At 43.7% G+C, this 24,147-nt stretch overlaps 2 protein-coding genes across 2 annotated transcripts; both read right to left on the bottom strand.

Annotated features, from left to right (window-relative positions):
- Positions 1-6,963: 6,963 nt before the first annotated feature.
- On the bottom strand, positions 6,964-7,935 carry LOC110301678 (olfactory receptor 9S13-like). The gene has a single exon (XM_021172256.1). It carries the CDS (start codon positions 7,933-7,935, stop codon positions 6,964-6,966), a length of 972 nt encoding a protein of 323 aa, XP_021027915.1.
- A 12,955-nt stretch (positions 7,936-20,890) lies between these two features.
- Positions 20,891-21,856, bottom strand: LOC110302902 (olfactory receptor 9S13-like). The gene has a single exon (XM_021173709.1). It carries the CDS (start codon positions 21,854-21,856, stop codon positions 20,891-20,893), a length of 966 nt encoding a protein of 321 aa, XP_021029368.1.
- Between the last annotated feature and the right edge of the window lie 2,291 nt (positions 21,857-24,147).

Below are 24,147 nucleotides of genomic sequence, written 5' to 3'. Positions count from 1 at the left end.
GCTGAAGAATCAGCTGTGATTAACAAGATACCAGAACTACTAAAGCAAAAACTTTGCATTACTGGGACTATTGATGCTGGTTAGCTGGAGCTAAGAAATTAGCGGTGATTAAGAAGAGACCAGCATCGTTGAGGTGACATCTTCTGGGAAGTGTTTTCTGAAAGCACAAAGAGGCTGTGTTCCAGAGATAGGCAAGGTTGTACTCCTTCTGCAGTGGGACTTGGTAATGTGTAAGGGTCACCCAGGTGGTACTGGTTTTGAAGGCATGAAGGGGTCATGCAGAGGAGCTGAGGCTCGGCACTGTGAGAGGCCATGGAAGGCCATTGGTGAAGGTGCAGCCTCAGTTGCAATTGAAGGCCCAGGACTGAAGGGGTCATGCAGTGTTTTGGAGATGCCAGTACCATGAGATGACCACCAAGAGCAGCAGCAGCAGTGGAGTACAGGCATCTGGAGCCCAGAGGACGACGTGTGTGCTACAAAGGGCATGGCTGGAGAAGTGACCCAAGCCCTTGGAGGAGCCCAGAAGATCGTGAGTTGGATCCCAGACGTTGGACGGTTGGAGATTGATTTTTGCTTTGATTGTGACTGTGCCCTGATATTTTCCCCCTTGAAGGAAGAAACTGTTTTAGTGGAACCCACAGTTAAGAGACTTTTAATTGTAAAAAGACTTTGGATTTTAAAAGAGATGTATATTTTAAACAGATTGAAATTTTTTTTTTATATTTTTATTACATATTTTCCTCAATTACATTTCCAATACTATCCCAAAAGTCCCCCATAGCGCCCCCCACTTCCCTACCCACCCATTCCCATTCTTTTGGCCCTGGCATTCCCCTATATTGGGGCATATAAAGTTTGCAAGTCCAATGGGCCTCTCTTTCCGTTGATGGCCGACTAGGCCATCTTTCGATACATATGCAGCTAGAGACAAGAGCTCCAGGGTTCTGGTTAGTACATCATGTTGTTCCAACGATAGGGTTGCAGATCCCTTTAGCTCCTTGGGTACTTTCTCTAGCTTCTCCATTGGGAGCCCTGTGATACATCCAATAGCTGACTGTGAACATCCACTCCTGTGTTTGCTAGGCCCCGGCATCGTCTCACAAGAGACAGCTATATTTGGGTCCTTTCAGCAAAATCTTGCTAGTGTATGCAATGGTGTCAGCGTTTAGAAGCTGATTATGGGACGGATCCCTGGATACAGCAGTCTCTAAATGGTCCATCCTTTCATCACAGCTACGAACTTTGTCTCTGTAACTCCTTCCCTGGGTGTTTTGTTCCCAATTCTAAGAAGGTGCACAGTGTCCACACTTTGGTCTTCATTCTTCTTGAGTTTCATGCGTTTATCAAATTGTATCTTATATCTTGGGTATCCTAAGTTTTGGGCTAATATCCACAGATTGAAATTTTAAGAATATGTAAAGACTGTGGGACTTTTAAAGTTATTTAGATCTTGGGGATGAGTAAGAATGTAAGGGTTGAGGCTTACTAGTGATGTGTTTGTGTGTCAAGTTGACAAGGGGTCAATTGTACTGGCTATTTTTGTGTCAACTTGACACAGCTGGAGTTATCACAGAGAAAGGGGCTTCAGTTGAGGAAATGCCTCCATGAGATCCAACTGTAAGGCATTTTCTCAATTAGTGATCAAGGGGGAAAGGCCCCTTGTGGGTGGGACCATCCCTGGGCTGGTAGTCTTGGGTTCTATAAGAGAGCAGGCTGAGCAAGCCAGGGGAGGCAAGCCAGTAAAGAACATCCCTCCATGGCCTCTGCATCAACTTCTGCTCCCTGACCTGTCTGAGTTCCAGTCCTGACTTCCTTTGGTGATGAACAGCAGCATGGAAGTGTAAGCCGAATAAACCCTTTCCTCCCCAACTTGCTTCTTGGTCATGATGTTTGTGCAGGAATAGAAACCCTGACTAAGACACCTACTATGTTCTTACAGAGATAGTGATCTATCAGGGCCTGTTGACATAACCACACCTGCTGATACCCTACTTACTATTGTGAAACATTCATGACATACAAAGTATGTATTTAAACATATCTCCTTGGTGGCATTGTGGAAGATGGGCTAAGAAAGGCATGGTGGAAGCAGGAACTGACAAGAATTGGTGGCCAGGGCCATCTTAGTAGCTCGCCTTGAGGGACAACCCTGACGTTCCGGGAAAATACGCCTCTTGCTTTTGCATTAATCTGCGTCTCGGTATCTCACTCCGGGGCTTCTCGAAAGACTCTACAGGAGCAGGGAGAACTGAGGGAATTGCACATTCATCCAATACCTCAGATGTGGACCTCACGGGTGCTTCCAGTGCAAAAGAAACTACCTCGTCTAGCATTTCCAGGCATTATGGATTACCTGACTCTAGAAAGAGAACTCGCACAGGAAGGTCATGGCCTGCTGCAATACCACATTTGCGGAGAAGAAGAGGGCGCCTTCCACGAAGAGCACTCCAGACTCAGAACTCAGAAGTTGTAAAAGATGATGAAGGCAAAGACGATTATCAGTTTGAAGAACTTAACACAGAAATTCTGAATAACTTAGCAGATCAGGAGTTGCAGCTCAATCACCTGAAAAACTCCATCACTAGTTATTTTGGTGCCGCAGGTAGAATAGCGTGTGGCGAAAAATACAGAGTTTTGGCTCGTCGGGTGACGCTTGATGGGAAGGTGCAGTATCTTGTGGAGTGGGAAGGAGCGACTGCATCCTGACTGTAGGACTGAACGTTATGTTCACTGCACTCGTTTTCTGTTGGTACAGTTAAACAAACAAATAAACAAAAAACAGAGTGTGGGTTTTATTATCTTTCTTAGAAAAACAAAGAGAAAACACAAAAATATTCACAAAAGGAGATGATACTGGCCTTAAAACATGTACTTGTCAATGTTACGGATATTGTCATAAAAAAGATATCTTTTAAAAATCAGAGGAGAGACTTAATTTTTTTAAATCTTAAGATTTGTAGACTGTTTCTAGGATAGGCTATTAAACATGATTCAAACCCATGCATGGTGTTAGATACTTTTTATAATTATTCCATTGAGTCAATTTTTGTGATTAGTGGTTATCAGAGCAAACAGATCATGTAGATAGCACAAGTATTTGGAGAAACATTGTGTGTTTTGTTAAAAAAATGTTGGAAAGATTTATTTCAATATCCTTTAGATTTCATAAAGTGCAGTGTATATAATGTCTACTGAAAGACTGTAAAATATTGAAATTTCTTTCAAGCAAAATGTAAAAAAATATATTGAGCCTGTAAATTGCTCTGTGACTAGACTTCATTGTCGTCTTAATATATTCTTTGCATGTACATGTATATACACACATGTGTATATGTGTGTGTGTGTGATTATGTGACCTATGCAATACAAATTATGGGAATGGGCAGCTTTGGAGTATATATCCCATAATTCTTATTTCAGGAATAGTTGCAGTATTTACACAGCAGCATTTCTTCTCAGGCGTTTATTGGGTGCTGTTGCTTGCTATGTATGAAGAGAAATGTGTCAAACAAGTTTAGTGTGTACTGAAGAAGGGTATGAACAAGAGTGTACATGGGCTTTTAGAGTGCTTTTCAGTCCTTGTAACTCAGCTGTTGAATACCTAAAACAAATTCGAGTGATAACTACATTATTTCCTATTAGAAGTGACGTTTTCAAGTTCTTGTGGCACATTATGATTGTAAATGTCTCAGTTTAACAGCAAGTCTGTAGGAGCCCAGTGAAGACTCCTGAAATGTCTGTAGTAACTGTTAGTCATGTTTGAGTAAGCGGAGTATGAACAAAGTCATTTATTGCACAGGGTTAACAAACAGTATGTTGCTAGCTGAGGCTAACTGCTGTTTTATTACAACATTACCTCTTGTTTTTATAAAATGTACCACGATTTTAAATTGATATCTTTATTTTACGTGTTAAAAAAAAGTTTCTTTTATCACCAGTGTTAGAGTTGTCTTCTGTTTTTTTGTTTTGTTTTGGTTTGGTTTTTTTTCTTGTTGTTTTCTTTCTTAGCCAAAGAGTAAACAGAAGAATATTATTTTGGTAGCTCTTCATTTTACTTTTATAATGATTGGGGGATTTTAGACTAAAAATTGGGGAAATTTCTGCCAAAATGAAAAAAAATATGTGACGTGTATTGATGACAATGCTAAAATTGTGGTTAGTGCTTATTTATTCCATTAATTGATTATTTGCCTGTTTTTAAAGAAACATGCTTTATTTCTTTAAGCATCTTCAAAAGATGACTTTTCTTGTCACATTGTAGCCAAAAGAAGCAGAGAACTTCTTGTCCTGCTTTTGGTTCCTGGTTAACCAGGTATAATGAGCTTTACAAAGTGCAAATTACAAACTGTCACTTCTGTTCACCTCCACCAAAACTTGATTTCCCCTAGCTATTAATTTAAAGTTGCCTTTCCTGCAGCTGCAATATTTTGAATAACACAGAGATTGTGTTAATTTTTGAATGTTTGTTTATATCTAGGGGTAATGGAAAATGTAATTCCCGTGTAACCTTATTCACTCCAGCTGTATCATATTTCATTTTTCCCAAAGTTCTTTAATTTTAACTGAACACCAGCAGTATTTTTAGTAATTCTTTAAGATACTTGGAAGACAATTTATCAAGCTGAACTTAATTATTGTGAATGTCTGTTTTCTTTTGTCATGGTGGTTCACATGGCTCTGATGTTCAGTTTGTATTTTTGAAATTGCTTTACTTAGAATTAAAACAGACCAACATTAAATGTGTGTATTTTTAAAAGAAAAAAAAAAAAGAATTGGTGGCCAGGTAGGGTAGAGGGAGGTGGAGGTCTATTATACCTTACAGTGTATATTGAATTTTATGTTGAAGTTACCCAGTCAGTGGACCAAAAGGAAGAAAGAAAGAGCAGAGAGGAAGAGAGTGCTATGCTAAATATCAGGTGAACAAATACACCCGGAAGTGATGTCATGGAAAGAGACTAGGAAGAGAAAGTGAAGAAAATGTATTTCAAGTAATATTAACCCAAAGCTTCTTTTGAGGAGCAGAACATGACACCCCAATTCAAGAAGTTATAAAAGGTTTCCAGGGGCCAACAGTTACAATGTCCTTATCAGGAGGATACTTTGCAAGTTGGTAACTTATCAAAATTAAGATATAAAAGCAGAATTTGTAAGGCAGAAACTGAGAAAAGACATTGCATGCAAGGAAACAGACACAAGGCCATCGGGTATTTCTTGGCATGTACTCTTTAGTGTAGACATAAAAGAGGGAGGAATTTCTCATACTTGACTTAGCTTACAGAAAGAGCGGGAAGAGGCTCGCCAGGTGGAAATATTTCTAAAGAGTTGCACTGAGCATCTGAAACTAAAAATCTCCATCATGGAAATGTGAGAGGTGAGAGATGCTACCATGTAGCCTAGCAAATGAGAAGGGAGAGGAGAACAGAGGAAAAAAGAGGACTATTGAACAGTGTTGGAAACAACAAGTGGTCATTTGAACAGGTGAGGACTGGAGAGGACCAGAAGACTGGAGGATGTAGGGCACTCATTCCCCACTGCTAAGACCAACTGGGCCAGCGAGGTGGGTGGTACACATGAGGGAAAGGGGAATGCAGAAAGAGAAGACAGAGAGGGAGAGAATATCATTCACCATGAGATGTGTGCCACTCAGAGTGTATTGCCCCAGAGCTATTCAAAGAGAGAAAGACTTTAATAGCACCGGAACATAAAACCAGGGAGTGATATGTTACTCTGGAGGCCGAGAGTAGATAGCTAAGGAAGAAGATGGAGACCTGCAAGGTTTGCTTGGAGGGGAAATGAGATGAAACCTGCTTGGAGGTCAGTCCCTGAAGGTTTTCTGGGCAGGACTATCGGGGGGGATGAAGGCTAGAATCAGACACATATAGGGCAGGCACATAGGCCAGCCCCTTGAGCAGAGGCCAGCTGGCTGGTGATACCCAGGACAGTGGATGGATGTGAGACCCAGAAGCTACACAGTGAGAAGACAAGAAGAGGGGGGGATGCAGATGGGGAACAAGACAGGCAGGCACACTCAGGACCCTGGTGCAGGCGCCTGGTCAGTGCCAGAGAGAACCTTAACTCAGCAAAACCCCAGAATCTGCAAAAAGAAAATGGTGGTCCTTCCCTCTTCGCATTGTTGTAGCCACTGAGACTTCATCCTTTCTTGGAGACATAGCTGGTAATAAAGGACCCCTTGGTATAGTCATAAGCTGACAAGCCAAGGTTTAAAGGTTCTGTGAATAGTGAGTCTAATTGTGGCTTCATCTTGCTGGACATTGAGTGGGAGCCAGATGCAGTATGGGCTCCTCATGATTCTAACATGTGATGCCCCACAAGGTGGGCAGCTTCATTAGCAGAGGAAGTGGGGAAGGAAATAGTAATATGTAAACCCAGGAGGAAGTCTGTAGAGCTATCCTTAGCTCATCATTATACCAGATCAATGTAAAGGTGGGTCAGCACATGGCTTCTAAGGGTCACAGCCTTGATGCTCATATTCCTACCCACTAACATTAGGTTCAGTGATGAATGAAAGTGAAGGGGCCAGAGGGAATCTGCTGCCTTGTAGTTTCACTGGGAGATGTTGACAGTGGTTTCCACCCTTGCCTCCTATCTTAATACTCTGCCTTCTGTCAAAGCAAAATTGAAAGGCATTCATGATATTCCCAGCTATGAACCATTTGCTTTATTGTGGCAAGCAAAATGTCTTATTTTATAAGTATCTGAATAATATTTTTCATTCATTAAATATGTGGTAGATGGTTACATGGACATTTTATAAGTATCTGAACAATATTTTTCATTCATTAAATATATGGTAGATGGTTACATGGACTAAACAATGGAAGAAAGGAAGAATTCAGCAAAGCAGAAAAGAAAGAAAAACAGAATGAAAAGGGGAAAAAAGGCAAAATAAAGACATCGATTATCATTCAAGGATGTTTTCTTTCCATCATGCTGACTTGATCCCTACTTGCCTCCTCTCTTCACAAGGCTGTGTCTCTGTCCTAACCTCTGCAGGGCGTCCTTCACATCCTTGTTGCGTAGACTATAGATGAGGGGGTTGAGCATGGGGATGACCAGGGTGTAGAAGACAGATATCACCTTGCCCTGTGCCATGGATGCCACTGCTCCAGGCTGGGCATACATGACAAACACAGTTCCATAAAACAAGGACACAGCCATCATATGAGAGCCACAGGTGGAGAAGACCTTGTGCCTCCCAGATCCCGAGTGCATCCTGAGGATGGTCACGGTGATGTAGCCATAGGAAACCAGGACAGCTAAGGTGGTGCTCACAATGATGAACCCACAGAGGCCGAAGAGAAAGAGCTCATTGAGAGCCGTGCTGACACAGGCCAGCTGGAGCAGTGGGGGCACGTCACAGTAGAAGTGGTCAATACGGTTGGAGCTGCAGAAAGGCAGCTTGAACGTGAGACTGGTCTGCACAATGGAGTTCAGGCAGCCACCACAGTAGGTGCCCAGGACTAGACGGGCACAGGTTGTAGGGCACATGGTCACAGGGTACCTCAGGGGACTGCAGATGGCCATGAAACGGTCATAGGCCATCACAGCTAAGAGGAAAGCCTCAGTGGTAGCCAACAAGGAGAAGAAGAAGAGCTGTGTGGCACATCCTGCAAAGCTGATGACTTTGGAGGTGGAGAGGAAGTTGGCCAGGGCATTCGGGGCAATGGCAGAGGAGTAACAGAGGTCGACAAAGGACAGGTTCTTGAGGAAGAAATACATGGGGGAGTGCAGGCGGGTATCCAGGGTGATGACCACGATCATGGTGAGGTTGCCCAGGACAGTCACCATGTACAGGACAAGGAAGACAGCAAAGAGCAGGGCCTGGGTCTCTGAACCTCCCCCAAATCCCACCAACACAAACCCCTGCAAGGACACTGCTGAGAGGCTTCCATTCCTGTGGACTGCTATGGCCATGAGTGGGGTCAGCAGAAGAGAGGAAGGTGGAGGGAGAGAGAGGGAGCAGGTCTCATTGGCGTCTTCGGATGTTCCACAGCCTGCAGGAACCTGTTGGTGCCATTGTGCAAAAGTTCACCAGATGCTCTGCTGTGCTGGTCTGACCTGAAAGTAGACATTTCCTCTGACTTTTTTGTTCATGGGGATGTGCTGAGCACTGTCTGTGTAGGAAGCTGGACTGTGGATCTAAGGGTGCAAAGAGGCTTCCTGAGCCAAGGGACTCTTAGGTACAGACTTCCGCATCCCTACAGCTGCCTCTGGGTTGCTTATTATCCACCTCCAAGGACATTCCTGAGTGACACCATTCAGGAGCCACCCAAGAGCCCCACCCTACCCTTTCATGTTATTCACTGTCTGTAAAATGGACCTCCCAGCAGCCAGACTGGGTCATCTTATCCTTTCCAGGTTGAAAATCAGGGTAAGAAAATGGCTCTTACCACCCTGAGGTCATGCCTTTGTCCCTGTAGGGCTCTGCTCTCCCCTAGGCAGCTCTTACTCTAGGCCTGGTCCAGAAATGCAATGAACATGCAGAGCCTCTGCTTGCTTGAGCATGTTAGGGGTCTCTGTCAGTCAACACCTATATATGATGTGTGGGTGGCCTAGGCCCATGTTCTCTGAAACAGCAAGGCTGGTACCATGCATACTGGCTTCCAACTCGATCTCCCTGACATCTCTGTTACCTGTTTCACTTTGGCTTTGGGGGTTTACCTTTCCAATTGGAAAAGCAGACAGGCCAGCCTCTGCCTTACACCTGCTATCTATTCCTAATCACTTCTCTTCATCTTAGGGATCAGAGCAGTAGGTGAGGAACACCTACCATTCTGTAGGTCCCTGAGATGGATGCATGAGGCTCCTGGAGTTGGGAGCTTAGCTAGATAGAGGCAGGTGTCTGCTTGACATCACCTTTGGGGCTCAAGGATGCTGTGAACGAGGTGGGTTCAGTTGTTGCAAAACTCACCACTGCCATCCTCCATATACAACATACAGTGCAGACATGGATCCTGGAGGACCCTGTTGGAGTCCACCATCTACTATGGAGTCCAGTTTCCCAGTGCAAGCACAAATGATCATTTTCTCTTCATAGGTACATGGGGCTTTTGTGCTCACTCTTGACACACCCACCAGGGAAGTAGGGATCTCAGGACTAACCACACAGGTTTCCATTGTAGTAAACGTGATGAAAATATGTGTGCCATGTCTGGATTTTTGCTTCCTGCTGCAGCAAGGACAAACATGATCTCTCCAGTTTTCTAGGGATACAGGATGCCCACGGAATCAGTGGAACAACTGGTGACAGGGAATTGAAGGGATAGCCTGTGCTCACCTAGGCCCTGCCACTCCTGAGCCTGTACCATCACTGCCTCTTGTGAGATGGTTGAACACAGAGCTTTATTACACATATCTGCAGAATGGGAGCTTTTGTTTAACAAGCTAAGCCTAGGGTGGAGGCTCCAGTACTAGCTCTGAACAGGGTGAAGATCAGAGCTATTCAGGACAGACACATTCCTACCACTAAGACAATCTATGTCTTCCTGCTGAATGTTGACCCCACTACCCTCTAGTCATCAACTCTCCTACATTTTCAGTCCTGAAAGGTGACACACTTACCATCTCTAGGTGAGAATCTGGTCTGCAACAAGGTCACACAGCCAACAGCTCTCTCCAGGCATCCTCAGGCTGGCAAGCCTGGGCTTCTTTGAAGATGGGCATCAGTGGCCCCTGTTTATAAGGTGATTTACAGCTTCCTTGGCAGTGGAATGGGATGATTGTGAACAGGTGGGCACCCAGATGTCTGAGGGTCTGGTGTGAATATTTTTGATGTCTCAGGCTCTGGGTCCTGTAAAGAGGGAATACACCTTCCTTGCCTTGGTTCTTCTCTGTTCCCTCTCAGACAGGCAGTGCATGTTGGGTTCGCCTTGCTTGGGAGTATTCTCTGCATCTGGCAGGGCTGGGACTCATGGCCTCCAGTGTCCAATTACAAGTACACCATTCTCTGTTGTGGCTGGAACTTCACCCTGCCTCTGAGCTCCAGAGGCCAAGCATTGGCTCCAGCCAATCTCTTTCTCATGGTATCCTCTCTTGGTCTATTGGCAAGAAGCTTTGGTCCTCAGAGACTTGGGGAAGGACCACTGGGAGTATGGCAGAGTCATCTCAGAAAGACCAATGCCCCTCATTAGAACAGTCTCCCAGGTGGTGTAGTTCCCACCCCACCCCCTCCTTTGCTGTTCCCATCTACTTAAAGAATTCAATTCCTTTAAGCAATTACACTTCCTGCTTAAAGGGATTCAAAATCCAATCCAGTAGTAATAGCTGCTATGCAAACTAAGAGAAAGTGCTTCTCTTGGACTGCAGTGAGCCTTTGCTTCCCCCAGTACTTGATCATGTGTCCCTTGGGTGATTGCATGCCAGTGGCTTTGGTTGGTGTCTTTATACACCTGGGTCAGTTCTGGACAAGTCTGGACACTTTCCCTGATAACATATCAGTCAGTACTCACATCTTATTATTTTTTAATAGTTTAATTTCCGAGCTACATACAAGTATCAAACAGGATCCGGCCGGATCAGCGCCGGGGTAGCGGGAGCGCAGGGTTGCCTGACACCCGCCAGCTACCCACGACCCCCGCCGCAGGATTTTGGGACTGCTGGTGAGTGGAACACAGCTTCTGCTCCAATCCAATTGCGCAGGACCTGAGACTGCATTAGTTAGGGAAGCAGAAACCGGCCTGAGTAGGGCCACAGGCCACATCCGGCCGGATCAGCGCCGGGGTAGCGGGAGCGCAGGGTTGCCTGACACCCGCCAGCTACCCACGACCCCCGCCGCAGGATTTTGGGACTGCTTGTGAGTGGAACACAGCTTCTGCTCCAATCCAATTGCGCGGGACCTGAGACTGCATTAGTTAGGGAAGCAGAAACCGGCCTGAGTAGGGCCACAGGCCTCATCCGGCCGGATCAGCGCCGGGGTAGCGGGAGCGCAGGGTTGCCTGACACCCGCCAGCTACCCACGACCCCCTCCACAGGATTTTGGGACTGCTGGTGAGTGGAACACAGCTTCTGTTCCAGTCCAATCACGGGGGACCTGAGACTGCTCTGGTTGGGGAGAGAGATATCCGGCCTACATAGGGCCACAACCCTCTTCCGGTCAGAAAAGCACCGGGGCAGCTGGGGCGCAGGGTCGGCTGACACTCACCAGCTACCCACAACACCCACCACAGGATCTTAAGACTTATGGAGAGTGGAACACAGCTTCTGCTCCAATCCAATTGCACGCGGGACCAGAGACTGCATTAGTTAGGGAAGCAGAAAAACGGCCTGTGTAGGACCACAGGCCTCTTCCGGCTGGACCAGCACCGGGGTACCGTCAGCTACCCACGACCCCCGCCGCAGGATTTAGAGACTGCTGGTGAGTGGAACACAGCTTCTGCTCCAATCTTTAAACAGTGACAACGATAACAACTAACCCCAGAGATTACCAGATGGCGAAAGGTAAACGTAATAATCTTACTAACAGAAACCAAGACCACTCACCATCATCAGAACCCAGCACCCCCACTTCGCCCAGTCCAGGGCACCCCAACACACCGGAAAAGCTAGACACGGATTTAAAAGCATATCTCCTGATGATGATAGAGAACTTCAAGAAGGACTTTAATAACACACTTAAAGAAATGCAGGAGAACACTGCTAAACAGGCAGAAGACAATAAAGAGAAAGCACAAAAATCCCTTAAAGAATTGCAGGAGAACACTGCTAAAGAGTTACAAATCCTTAAAGAAAAACACGATAACATAATCAAACAGGTAGAAGTCCTTACAGAAAAACAGGAAAACACATCCAAACAGATGATGGAAATGAACAAAACCATACTAGACCTAAAAAGGGAAGTAGACACAATAAAGAAAACCCAAAATGAGGCAACACTGGAGATAGAAACCCTAGGAAAGAAATCTGGAACCATAGATACGAGCATCAGCAACAGAATACAAGAGATGGAAGAGAGAATCTCAGGTGCAGAAGATTCCATAGAGAACATCGGCACAACAATCAAGGAAAATGTAAAATGCAAAAAGATCCTAACTCAAAACATCCAAGAAATACAGGACGCAATGAGAAGACCAAACCTACAGATAATAGGAGTGGATGAGAATGAAGATTTTCAACTCAAAGGACCAGCAAACATCTTCAACAAAATTATAGAAGAAAACTTCCCAAATCTAAAGAAAGAGATGCCCATGAACATACAAGAAGCCTACAGAACTCCAAATAGACTGGACCAGAAAAGAAATACCTCCCGACACATAATAATCAGAGCAACAAATGCTCTAAATAAAGATAGAATACTAAAAGCAGTAAGAGAAAAAGGCCAAGTAACATATAAAGGCAAGCCTATCAGAATTACACCAGATTTTTCACCAGAGACTATGAAAGCCAGAAGATCCTGGACGGATGTTATACAGACACTAAAAGAACACAAATTCCATCCCAGGCTACTATACCCAGCCAAACTCTCAATTAACATAGATGGAGAAACCAAAGTATTCCACGACAAAACCAAATTCACACATTATCTCTCCACGAATCCAGCCCTTCAAAGGATAATAACAGAAAAAAACCAATACAAGGACAGGAACCACGCCCTAGAAACAACAAGAAGGTAATCCCTCAACAAACCTAAAAGAAGACAGCCACAAGAACAAAATGCCAACTTTAACAACAAAAATAACAGGAAACAACAATTACTTTTCCTTAATATCTCTTAATATCAATGGACTCAACTCCCCGATAAAAAGACATAGACTAACAAACTGGCTACACAAACAAGACCCAACATTTTGCTGCTTACAGGAAACTCATCTCAGAGAAAAGGATAGACACTACCTCAGAATGAAAGGCTGGAAAACAATTTTCCAAGCAAATGGCATGAAGAAACAAGCTGGAGTAGCCATTCTAATATCTGATAAGATTGACTTCCAACCCAAAGTCATTAAAAAAGACAGGGAGGGACACTTCATACTCATCAAAGGTAAAATCCTCCAAGAGGAACTATCAATCCTGAATATCTATGCTCCAAATACAAAGGCAGCCACATTCATTAAAGAAACTTTAGTAAAGCTCAAAGCACACATTGCACCTCATACAATAATAGTGGGAGACTTCAACACACCACTTTCACCAATGGACAGATCATGGAAACAGAAACTAAACAGGGACACAGTGAAACTAAGAGAAATTATGAATCAAATGGATCTGGCAGATATCTACAGAACATTCTATCCTAAAACAAAAGGATATACCTTCTTCTCAGCACCTCATGGTACCTTCTCCAAAATTGACCACATAATTGGTCACAAAGCAGGCCTCAACAGATATAAAAATATTGAAATTGTCCCATGCATCCTATCAGATCACCATGGCCTAAGGCTAATCTTCAATAACAAAATAAATAATAGAAAGCCAACATTCACGTGGAAACTGAACAACACTCTTCTCAATGATACCTTGGTCAAGGAAGGAATAAAGAAAGAAATTAAGGACTTTTTAGAGTTCAATGAAAATGAAGCCACAACATACCCAAACTTATGGGACGCAATGAAAGCATTTCTAAGAGGAAAACTCATAGCTCTGAGTGCCTCCAAAAGGAAACTAGAGAGAGCACACATTAGCAGCTTGACAACACACCTAAAAGCACTAGAACAAAAGGAAGCAAATTCACCCAAGAGGAGTAGACGGCAGGAAATAATCAAACTCAGGGGTGAAATCAACCAAGTGGAAACAAGAAGAACTATTCAAAGAATCAACCAATCAAGGAGCTGGTTCTTTGAGAAAATCAACAAGATAGATAAACCCTTAGCCAGACTCACTAGAGGGCACAGGGAAAGCATCCTAATTAACAAAATCAGAAATGAAAAAGGAGACATAACAACAGATCCTGAAGACATCCAAAACACCATCAGATCCTTCTACCAAAGGCTATACTCAACAAAACTGGAGAACCTGGATGAAATGGAGAAGTTCCTAGACAGATACCAGGTACCAAAGTTGAATCAAGATCAGGTTAATGATCTAAACAGCCCTATATCCCCCAAAGAAATAGAAGCAGTCATTAATAGTCTCCCAACTAAAAAAAGCCCAGGACCAGATGGGTTTGGTGCAGAGTTCTATCAGACCTTCAAAGAAGATCTAATCCCAGTTCTTCACAAACTATTCCACAAAATAGAAACAGAAGGTACTCTACCCAACTCATTCTATGAAGCCACAATTACTCTGATACCTAAACCACAAAAAGACCCAACAAAGATAGAAAACTTCAGACCAATATCCCTTATGAATATTGATGCAAAAATCCTCAATAAAGTTCTTGCTAACCGAATCCAAGAACACATCAAAACAATCATCCATCCTGACCAAGTAGGTTTCATCCCAGGGATGCAGGGATGGTTCAATATACGGAAATCCATCAACGTAATCCAGTATATAAACAAACTCAAAGACAAAAACCACATGGTCATCTCCTTAGATGCGGAAAAAGCATTTGACAAGATCCAACACCCATTCATGATAAAAGTCTTGGAAAGATCAGGAATTCAAGGCCCATACCTAAACATGATAAAAGCAATCTACAGCAAACCAGTAGCCAACATCAAAGTAAATGGTGAGAAGCTTGAAGCAATCCCTCTAAAATCAGGGACTAGACAAGGCTGTCCACTTTCTCCATACCTATTCAACATTGTACTTGAAGTCCTAGCCAGAGCAATTCGACAACAAAAGGAGATCAAAGGGATACAAATTGGAAAAGATGAAGTCAAAATATCACTTTTTGCAGATGATATGATAGTATATATAAGTGACCCTAAAAATTCCACCAGAGAACTCCTAAGCCTGATAAACAGCTTCGGTGAAGTAGCTGGATATAAAATTAACTCAAACAAATCAATGGCCTTTCTCTACACAAAGAATAAACAGGCTGAGAAAGAAATTAGGGAAACAACACCCTTCTCAATAGTCACAAATAATATAAAATATCTTGGCGTGACTCTGACTAAGGAAGTGAAAGATCTGTATAATAAAAACTTCAAGTCTCTGAAGAAAGAAATTATAGAAGATCTCAGAAGATGGAAAGATCTCCCATGCTCATGGATTGGCAGGATCAACATTGTAAAAATGGCTATCTTGCCAAAAGCAATCTACAGATTCAATGCAATCCCCATCAAAATTCCAAATCAATTCTTCAACGAATTAGAAAGTGCAATCTGCAAATTCATCTGGAATAATAAAAAACCTAGGATAGCAAAAACTCTTCTCAAGGATAAAAGAACCTCTGGTGGAATCACCATGCCGGACCTAAAGCTCTACTACAGAGCAATTGTGATAAAAACTGCATGGTACTGGTATAGTGACAGACAAATAGACCAATGGAATAGAATTGAAGACCCAGAAATGAACCCACACACCTATGGTCACTTGATCTTCGACAAGGGAGCTAAAAACATCCAGTGGAAGAAAGACAGCATTTTCAACAAATGGTGCTGGCACAACTGGTTGTTAACATGTAGAAGAATGCGAATCGATCCATTCCTATCTCCTTGTACTAAGGTCAAGTCTAAGTGGATCAAGGAACTTCACATAAAACCAGAGACACTGAAACTTATAGAGGAGAAAGTGGGGAAAAGCCTTGAAGATATGGGCACAGGGGAAAAATTCCTGAATAGAACAGTAATGGCTTGTGCTGTAAGATCGAGAATTGACAAGTGGGACCTCATGAAACTACAAAGCTTCTGCAAGGCTAAAGACACCATCAATAAGACAAAAAAACCACCAACAGATTGGGAAAGGATCTTCACCTATCCTAAATCAGATAAGGGACTAATATCCAATATATATAAAGAACTCAAGAAGGTGGACTCCAGAAAGTCAAATAACCCCATTAAAAAATGGGGCTCAGAACTGAACAAAGAATTCTCACCTGAGGAATACCGAATGGCAGAGAAGCACCTGAAAAAATGTTCAACATCCTTAATCATCAGGGAAATGCAAATCAAAACAACCCTGAGATTCCACCTCACACCAGTCAGAATGGCTAAGATCAAAAATTCAGGTTACAGCAGATGCTGGTGAGGATGTGGAGAAAGAGGAACACTCCTCCATTGTTGGTGGGATTGCAAGCTTGTACAACCACTCTGGAAATCAGTCTGGCGGTTCCTCAGAAAATTGGACATAGTACTACCGGAGGATCCAGCAATACCTCTCCTGGGCATATATCCAGAAGATGTCCCAACCGGTAAAAAGGACACATGCTCCACTATGTTCATAGCAGCCCTATTTATAATAGCCAGAAGCTGGAAAGAACCCAGATGTCCCTCAACAGAGGAATGGATACAGAAATTATGGTACATTTACACAATGGAGTACTACTCAGCTATTAAAAAGAATGAATTTATGAAATTCCTAGCCAAATGGATGGACCTGGAGGGCATCATCTTGAGTGAAGTAACACAATCACAAAAGAACTCACACAATATGTATTCATTGATAAGTGGATATTAGCCCAAAACTTAGGATACCCAAGATATAAGATACAATTTGATAAACGCATGAAACTCAAGAAGAATGAAGACCAAACACACTGTGCACCTTCTTAGAATTGGGAACAAAACACCCAGGGAAGGAGTTACAGAGACAAAGTTCGTAGCTGTGATGAAAGGATGGACCATTTAGAGACTGCTGTATCCAGGGATCCGTCCCATAATCAGCTTCTAAACGCTGACACCATTGCATACACTAGCAAGATTTTGCTGAAAGGACCCAAATATAGCTGTCTCTTGTGAGACGATGCCGGGGCCTAGCAAACACAGGAGTGGATGTTCACAGTCAGCTATTGGATGTATCACAGGGCTCCCAATGGAGAAGCTAGAGAAAGTACCCAAGGAGCTAAAGGGATCTGCAACCCTATTGTTGGAACAACATGATGTACTAACCAGAACCCTGGAGCTCTTGTCTCTAGCTGCATATGTATGGAAAGATGGCCTAGTCGGCCATCAATGGAAAGAGAGGCCCATTGGACTTGCAAACTTTATATGCCCCAATATAGGGGAATGCCAGGGCCAAAAGAATGGGAATGGGTGGGTAGGGAAGTGGGGGGCGCTATGGGGGACTTTTGGGATAGTATTGGAAATGTAATTGAGGAAAATATGTAATAAAAATATTAAAAAAAAAACAAGTGTCAAACAGCTTCTCGCTCACACCCCTATACCCACCGATAATTAGCTCACTCCCCTGGTGTTGCTTCCTGTTCCTCCAGTTTTACTTCTACCCTTATGCCATAGGTACACATAGGGTTTTATGTATCTGTGTAAAATCTGGTATCCATGAGTAAGAGAAAACATGGCACTTGTCATAGGTTACTTAATATGACTAGCTCTAGTTGCATCCATTTTTGGCAGATGAAATAGGTTGATTCTTCTTGCAGTTGGCAAAATCCCATTGTGCGTTTGTGCATACCATGCTTTTCTCATCCACTTCCCTGTTGCTGGACACCTAGGTTGGTTGTATGACTCAGCTGTTATAAATGGTGCTATAGGAAAGGGTGATGTGGAAATGTCTCTATGATGTGCTAGTCTGGAGTCCTCAGAAGAGCTTCATCTGGACCATATGGAAGGTCTGTTGGGTTTTTTGAGAACCTTCCATACTGAATCGATTAGTTTACATTTTCACCAGCAGTGTATAGTGGTTTCCTCAGATCCACAGCCTCACCAGCATTTACTGTTTTTTTTTTATTTTCTTAATGGCTCCCATTGAGACAATTTCATTTTATTAACAAAATTGTCATAATCTGAAGTAAGATTGAATTTAAGTGTTGTTTCTTTCAAGATTTACTTATTTGATTTTTCAAGATAAAGTTTCTTTGTGCAGCCCTGACTCTCGTAAAGCTCATTCTGTAGACCAGGCTGGCCTTGAACTCAGAGATCTGTCAGCTTCTGTCTCTCAAAGAATGAGATTAAAGGCATGTGCCTCAACCTCCCATTTTAAGATTGATTTTTTATTTAACGTGCATTTGCCTGCATGTATGTATGGACACCACATGTGTGCAATGCCCATTGCATCCGGAAGAGGTCTTAAACCTCCAGGGATCAGCGTAACAGATAACTGTGTGCTGCAAGTCTGTGCTGGTTCCTCTGCAAGAGTGCCAAGTGCTTTTAACTTCTGAAACATCTCTAACCCCTTCCCTGTTGTCCTAATTTGCATCTCTCTGATAGCTAGGGAAGTTGAATATTTCATATGTTTATTTTAGTCATTTGTGTTTCAGATTTTGAGAAGTGTCTGTTTCTTTCATTTATTAATTGGGTTATTTGATTTTGTTAAAACATATTTCCTTCATTTTACTTTGGTAATTTCATACATGAATATAATATGTTTTGATCAAATCTATACTTTAACTGCTCGACTATCCTGACTATCACTTTCGCTTCCAAATTTCATGTGTTCTCTCTCTCTCTCTCTCTCTCTCTCTCTCTCTCTCTCTCTCTGTCTCTGTCTCTGAATCCAATTAGTGCCACTTGTATGTACAGGGGTGTGGAACCATTTGTAGGCATAAAGTTTTTGCAACCTACTTTAATAAGCATTCAACCACTCCTCTTACTCACCACCCACCGGAGGTAGTGGAAGAGAAGTTATCAGGATACAGGGGAAGTGGACCTGTTTAGCAAAAGTTCTTTGGGGACAAGCTTGATCTTCTTTGTTAGCAGTTCAGTCCTGTAATGAACACCAAATACATGATCCAGACTGGTACTCAAAGGCTCATGGGAGGATGGATGATCCAGGGTGGTGCCGAAAGGCTCATGGGAGGATGGATGAGCTCCTTTCATGCATTGCCCATTTCAGTCGACTAGCTTTTGAAATATTTATCTGATTAAATTTTTATTTTTAAATTGTTTTTTAAAAGCTATTTTTATATTTCATTGAGAATTTTGTACAATATATTTTGGTTATATTATTTCTCCTTCCCCAACTTCTAGATCTTCACATCCCTTCCTATCCACCCAATCCCAAGTTTTTTCTCTCTCTCTCTGAAGAAAACAAAACTAAAACTCCAACAAAACATCAGCAACAACTTCTTCACCATTTCAGTTGAGCTTTTCTCCAGTAATTCGACCTCTTTGTTGAGTTCTGTTTTCATATCTTTATTGTCTCCCTTATCTCCTTTCCCTTTGGTTTTGTGCTGTGGAAATGTGGCCGTGTCTTCTTTGAGTTGTTTGAATGTATTTATCATTGTTTTTTTGCACTCTCCCAGGAAGACCTTTGAGGTCATTCTCATTGGGGTCCATTACTATAGGAGTAGTCATTTTTGGAGGACACATGATGTCTCATGTTTTTTGGGTTGTTTCTGGTTTTGTACTGGAAGTTGAACATCTGGAATTGGCTGGTTGAATGGAATTATGGGCCTGAATCTGATGGTCAAGGGGAAGCTTATATGTCAGCAGGGGAGTCAGGAGAAGTGTGCAAGTGTAGGATGGAGTCTACGGGAACGTCTTACCTATTGGTGCTAGGTACTGTGCAAACAGGAGAGTCTGGGCCCAGTGGTGGGGTCTGCCGACTCCCTTCCTGTCAGCAATGGTAGCTGGGCTGGCTGGGAAAGTTTGGGCCTAGTGATGGGACTTGGTAACTCTTTACCTCTTGGTATCAGGGGTAAGATGGACAGGGGAAGTTTGGGTGGAGTCTCATGTGAGCCTAAAATGCCATTTGTTTTAGGTGTTAGCATGTGTCTCTGAATTGCTATTCTTGTTGTATGCATATTTCCATCTGATATTAATACAGAATTTTTATTTTCCCCTGTCAAGCTAGTTGTCTGTGTTTTTTTTCTTTCTCTTTCTTCTCTTTCTTCTTTTAAAAATCAGTTATTCAACATTGCCATTCAAGCCCATCCTAGGTAAAGCACAGAAATCCAATAATTAGTTTCAGTTTGGCTTGGGACTAAACAAATGCCAAAGACAACCGTTTAAAATCTAACTTCAGGGGTGTTTACTTAGGCTGTTCAACAGCAACAGCAAAAGTTTGGGAATGAACTGAACCAAATAAGTATGTGATCCCAATGCATTGTATTCTGTCAAAAGTCTATGTTCAGTGTTCCTTCAGATATTGATAAATCTGCTTTGCTGTGTTAGTGTTGTGACCAAGATTCCAATTTGAAGGTTGCCATAAATGCATATGTTCCTAGATGCTCTCTGTGGATATGTGTTAGCTGGTGTTTACATAATAAAGTCTTCCCCAAAAGGATTTAGTTCAAATTGATACATAAAATGAGAGTTCACATATAATACGCCTAAGTTTTCTTTAGCTAATAATATAACAGATAAGTAGATAAGGCAGAAGGCCCAGGTCCAAGCTTGGGCTCTCAATAGGCTAGGCTTAGCCACCTATAAGCTACTTATCGAGTCAAGAGATGGCTTGAGTCAAAGAGAGGACGTTTAATATAAATACATTGTTCAGAGTAAATAGCAAGGCCCAGTGAGTGACCTGAGTCCATCAGTGGGGTACTGATGAGAATTTTATGTTGAAATGGGACAGGGATTGGGACAGAAGACAAGTGATGTGGTGTCATGCTCATCACAGGGGGTCTCCATCATAGTTCTAGAGAACAGCCCAAGAAACCCTTTGCTGTTTGAAGGTTCTCAGGAGGTAATTATTTCGCCTCCAAGGAGCAGCCTCATCCTTGTAGATAATTGTCCTAATACAGGGGTCTATCCTGAGAGACTATGCTGCTCCCAGCATACAAGAGGATGGAAGAAATCGCACATAAATGCCAGGAGGAGGAAAGTATGCAGGAAGTTAAGCAAGAAAACAAGATTCAAAACACATATAAACTGCCCTAGTGATGAGATTGTCTTCCACAAAGCCCTTCCTTCTATCTCCAGGATGCCTTCCTTTACATGGCTGCATGTTTCTGTCTCTGTCTCTGTCTCAGCCTCCCCAGGGCGTCCTTCACATCCTTGTTCCGCAGACTGTAGATGAGGGGGTTGAGCATGGGGATGACCAGGGTGTAGAAGATGGAGACCACCTTGCCTTGCTCTTTAGATGCCAAACCTCCTGGCTGGCCATATATAGCAATCCCAGTTCCATAAAACAAGGACACAGCTGTCAAATGGGAGCCACAGGTAGAGAAGACCTTGTGCCTCCTGGATCCCGAGTGCATGCTGAGGATGGTCACAGTGATGTAGCCATATGAAATCAGGATGACTAATGTTGCCCCCATTAGAATGAAACCACAGATGGCAAACATTACCAGCTCATTGACGGAGGTGTTGGCACAGGCAATCTGGAGTAGTGGGGGCACATCACAGAAGAAATGGTCGATGTGATTGGAGCCACAGAAGGGAAGTTGAAAAGTGAGGCTGGTCTCCACAATGGAGTTGAGGCAACCTCCAAAGTAGGCAGCCAGCACAAGGCAAGCACAGACTGTGGAGGACATGGTCACTGGGTAGTGCAGAGGACTGCAGATGGCCATGAAGCGGTCATAGGCCATCACAGCAAGAAGTAAAGCCTCACTTGTTCCCAGAAAGGAGAAGAAAAACAGCTGTGCAGCACAACCAGCAACTCCAATGACTTTGGAGGAATAGAAGTTGGCCATTGCTTTGGGGGCAATGGCAGAGGAGTAGCAGAGGTCGACAAAGGACAGGTTCTTGAGGAAGAAGTACATGGGGGAGTGCAGGCGGGCATCCAGGGTGATGACCACGATCATGGTGAGGTTGCCCAGGACGGTCACCATATACAGGACAAGGAAGACAACAAAGAGCAGGGCCTGGGTCTCTGCACCTCCCTCAAATCCCACCAGCACGAAGGCCTGCAAGGACACTGGAGTGAGGCTTCCATTTCTGTAGACAGCTGTGGCCATGAGTGGGGTCAGCTGAAGAGAGGAAGGTGGAGGCAGAAGGGAAACAGTCCTCAACTCTAAAGGCACCTGTCCCATGGAGTGCTGAGATGCATCTGTGACATACTGTTCACAAGCCCGGAGGCCTGGATCGCCTTCCAGGTGGACCAGTGTGGCCTGAAAGAGGGTATCTCCTCTGAGGTACTTAGTTCCTAAGGATGTGCTGAGCCCCGTCTGTGCAGAAGCCTGAGCTGAGCTCTGAGGATACAAAGAGGGTTTCTGAGTTGAGTGACTCTCAGGTACAGAGTCTCCACACTTGCCTCTGAGTTGCTTGTTCTCCACCTCCAGGGACATCCTGAGTGATGTCATTTTAAGAAGAAAAAAACAAAAACTCCCAAGTTCTGCCCTTCCCTTCTGTCTCACCAACTGACCTTAGAATGGACAAGAGAACCTGCTGACCTCCCAGAAACTGGGGTAGGTGATCTGTCATCTCTAGGCTGGACTCAGAGTAGGGAAACAGCTCTCTCTAGACTTGGGCTATATCTGGGTCCCCTGCTAGACTCTTGACCTCATCTGACTCCCAAGACTGCTGGACAGCTATGGTCTGTGCAGACTCAGCTTCACTGAGGGTGTGAGGGGCTCCTGCTAGTGACAAGATGTTAGAGATTGTGGCCTAGGCCCATGCCCTGACTCACACCAGGGCTGGGACCCTTACATATTTGGAACAGGCTCATAGCATGGGACCCGATTTCACTGCCAGCTCTGTCTCCTTATCTGTGTCAGCTTTGGGGATTTAAAGGATTCTGCCCCACCAACTCCAAAGGCTTCCTGTGTCATCAGTACAGAAGTCCTCTGAGTCCCACCTCATACCTCCCAGACCTCATCATAGCCCCTGACTCAAGAATATTACAAGGGCCTCCTACCCTTCCAGAAATTGAGCTGTGTGATCCTTCTCTCTCTAGGCTGAAAAGAGAGCGGGGAGCAGCTCTTCCCAGGCTGAGGCTGAGCCATGGTCTGTCCCATGTAGGACCACTTTTTTTTTCATTCTAAGCATAGACTTGAGTAGCCATCAATGTATGCAGGAGGCTAGGGGATTCCTGTCAATGTCTTATTGTTAGATAGAACATGGAGATGAGATAGCCCAGTTCTATCCTGTCAAAAGCACCAAGGATGGGTCCTTGGTATATCTGGGACATCCTCATGCCCTCAAAACCCATCTCACTGCTAATTATGCTCTATACCTCAACTCAAATTTGGAGTAATTAAAAGATCTTACTCTTTCCCATTTGAAAACCAAATAGAGTTGGTTCTGCCCAGTGCTCTCAGACCATTCCTCTCAATTTATCTTACAGTGATCACAGCATTGAAAATCTTGAAGTATCCTAAGTGGGACTCACTGTGGTCACTACCATATTGGTACACACAGGACTTAGCTGGGAAGTTGCCAGGCTGAGACACATCGGTAGATCTGTGTGATGTCCATTCTCTATCATTCCAGGAGTTAGGAAAGTTCTCAGTCTAGGTGAGCTCATTTTCTGTGCCCTCCACTCTCCTCTACAGTTAATTCTGTGCCCTCCACTCTACAGTTATCCACAGTTTTCATATGTGTGTCAGTTGGTGGTTGGAGGTACCATCCGAGCCTACCATACACTGCAAAGATAACTTTCCCACTGTAAGCTGTAAGGTGTGCATGGAATGGCTTTGTGCTCACACTCTTGACACAATCACCAAGGGTCACAGTACTGAACACACATGGATTTCCATACTAATAATTATGGAAAGGAAGGCTGGTCTGCTGCTTCTTGTTAACCCCCAAACAAGCCTGATCTCCCCCAGCTTGCTTAGCTATTGCCATTTCTGGGGTGTGAGGAAAGCATGGGTTGAGGACATTTCTCTGCTGTGAGAGAACTGGGTGATCATGACAGTAAGGGGCAGTCATTGCTCACCTCAACCCTACTCTTGATGAGCCAGGGGAGCCACTGCCTCCTGTGAGCTTCCTGGATACAGAGCTTCAGTCCACCTGCCTGCAGAATTGGAGCTAGTGTTCAATAAGATTGAACAAGGGTAGGATCCCCTCAAACCTGCACACCCCGAACTGTGCCAAGGCCAGAGATGATCAGGATAGGACATGTCAGCTTACTGAGGCAAGCTCCAAGTGAACACTGTTTACCCTTCTGATCTCTGTCTACGAAGTTTCTTACTCCTCACAAGTGACACAATGAACTTACCTTTCATAAGGGAGTCAGGTCTACCCCAAGGTCACACAGCCAATATCCATGCACCCAGTACCCCTGTGCTGCTGAGCTTGGTCTGTG

This window comes from Mus caroli, unplaced genomic scaffold, assembly GCF_978045245.1.
Source record: "Mus caroli unplaced genomic scaffold, Mus_caroli_1 scaffold_1, whole genome shotgun sequence".
Classification (NCBI taxonomy): domain Eukaryota; kingdom Metazoa; phylum Chordata; class Mammalia; order Rodentia; family Muridae; genus Mus; species Mus caroli.
This window is presented reverse-complemented; position numbering and strand designations above follow the sequence as displayed.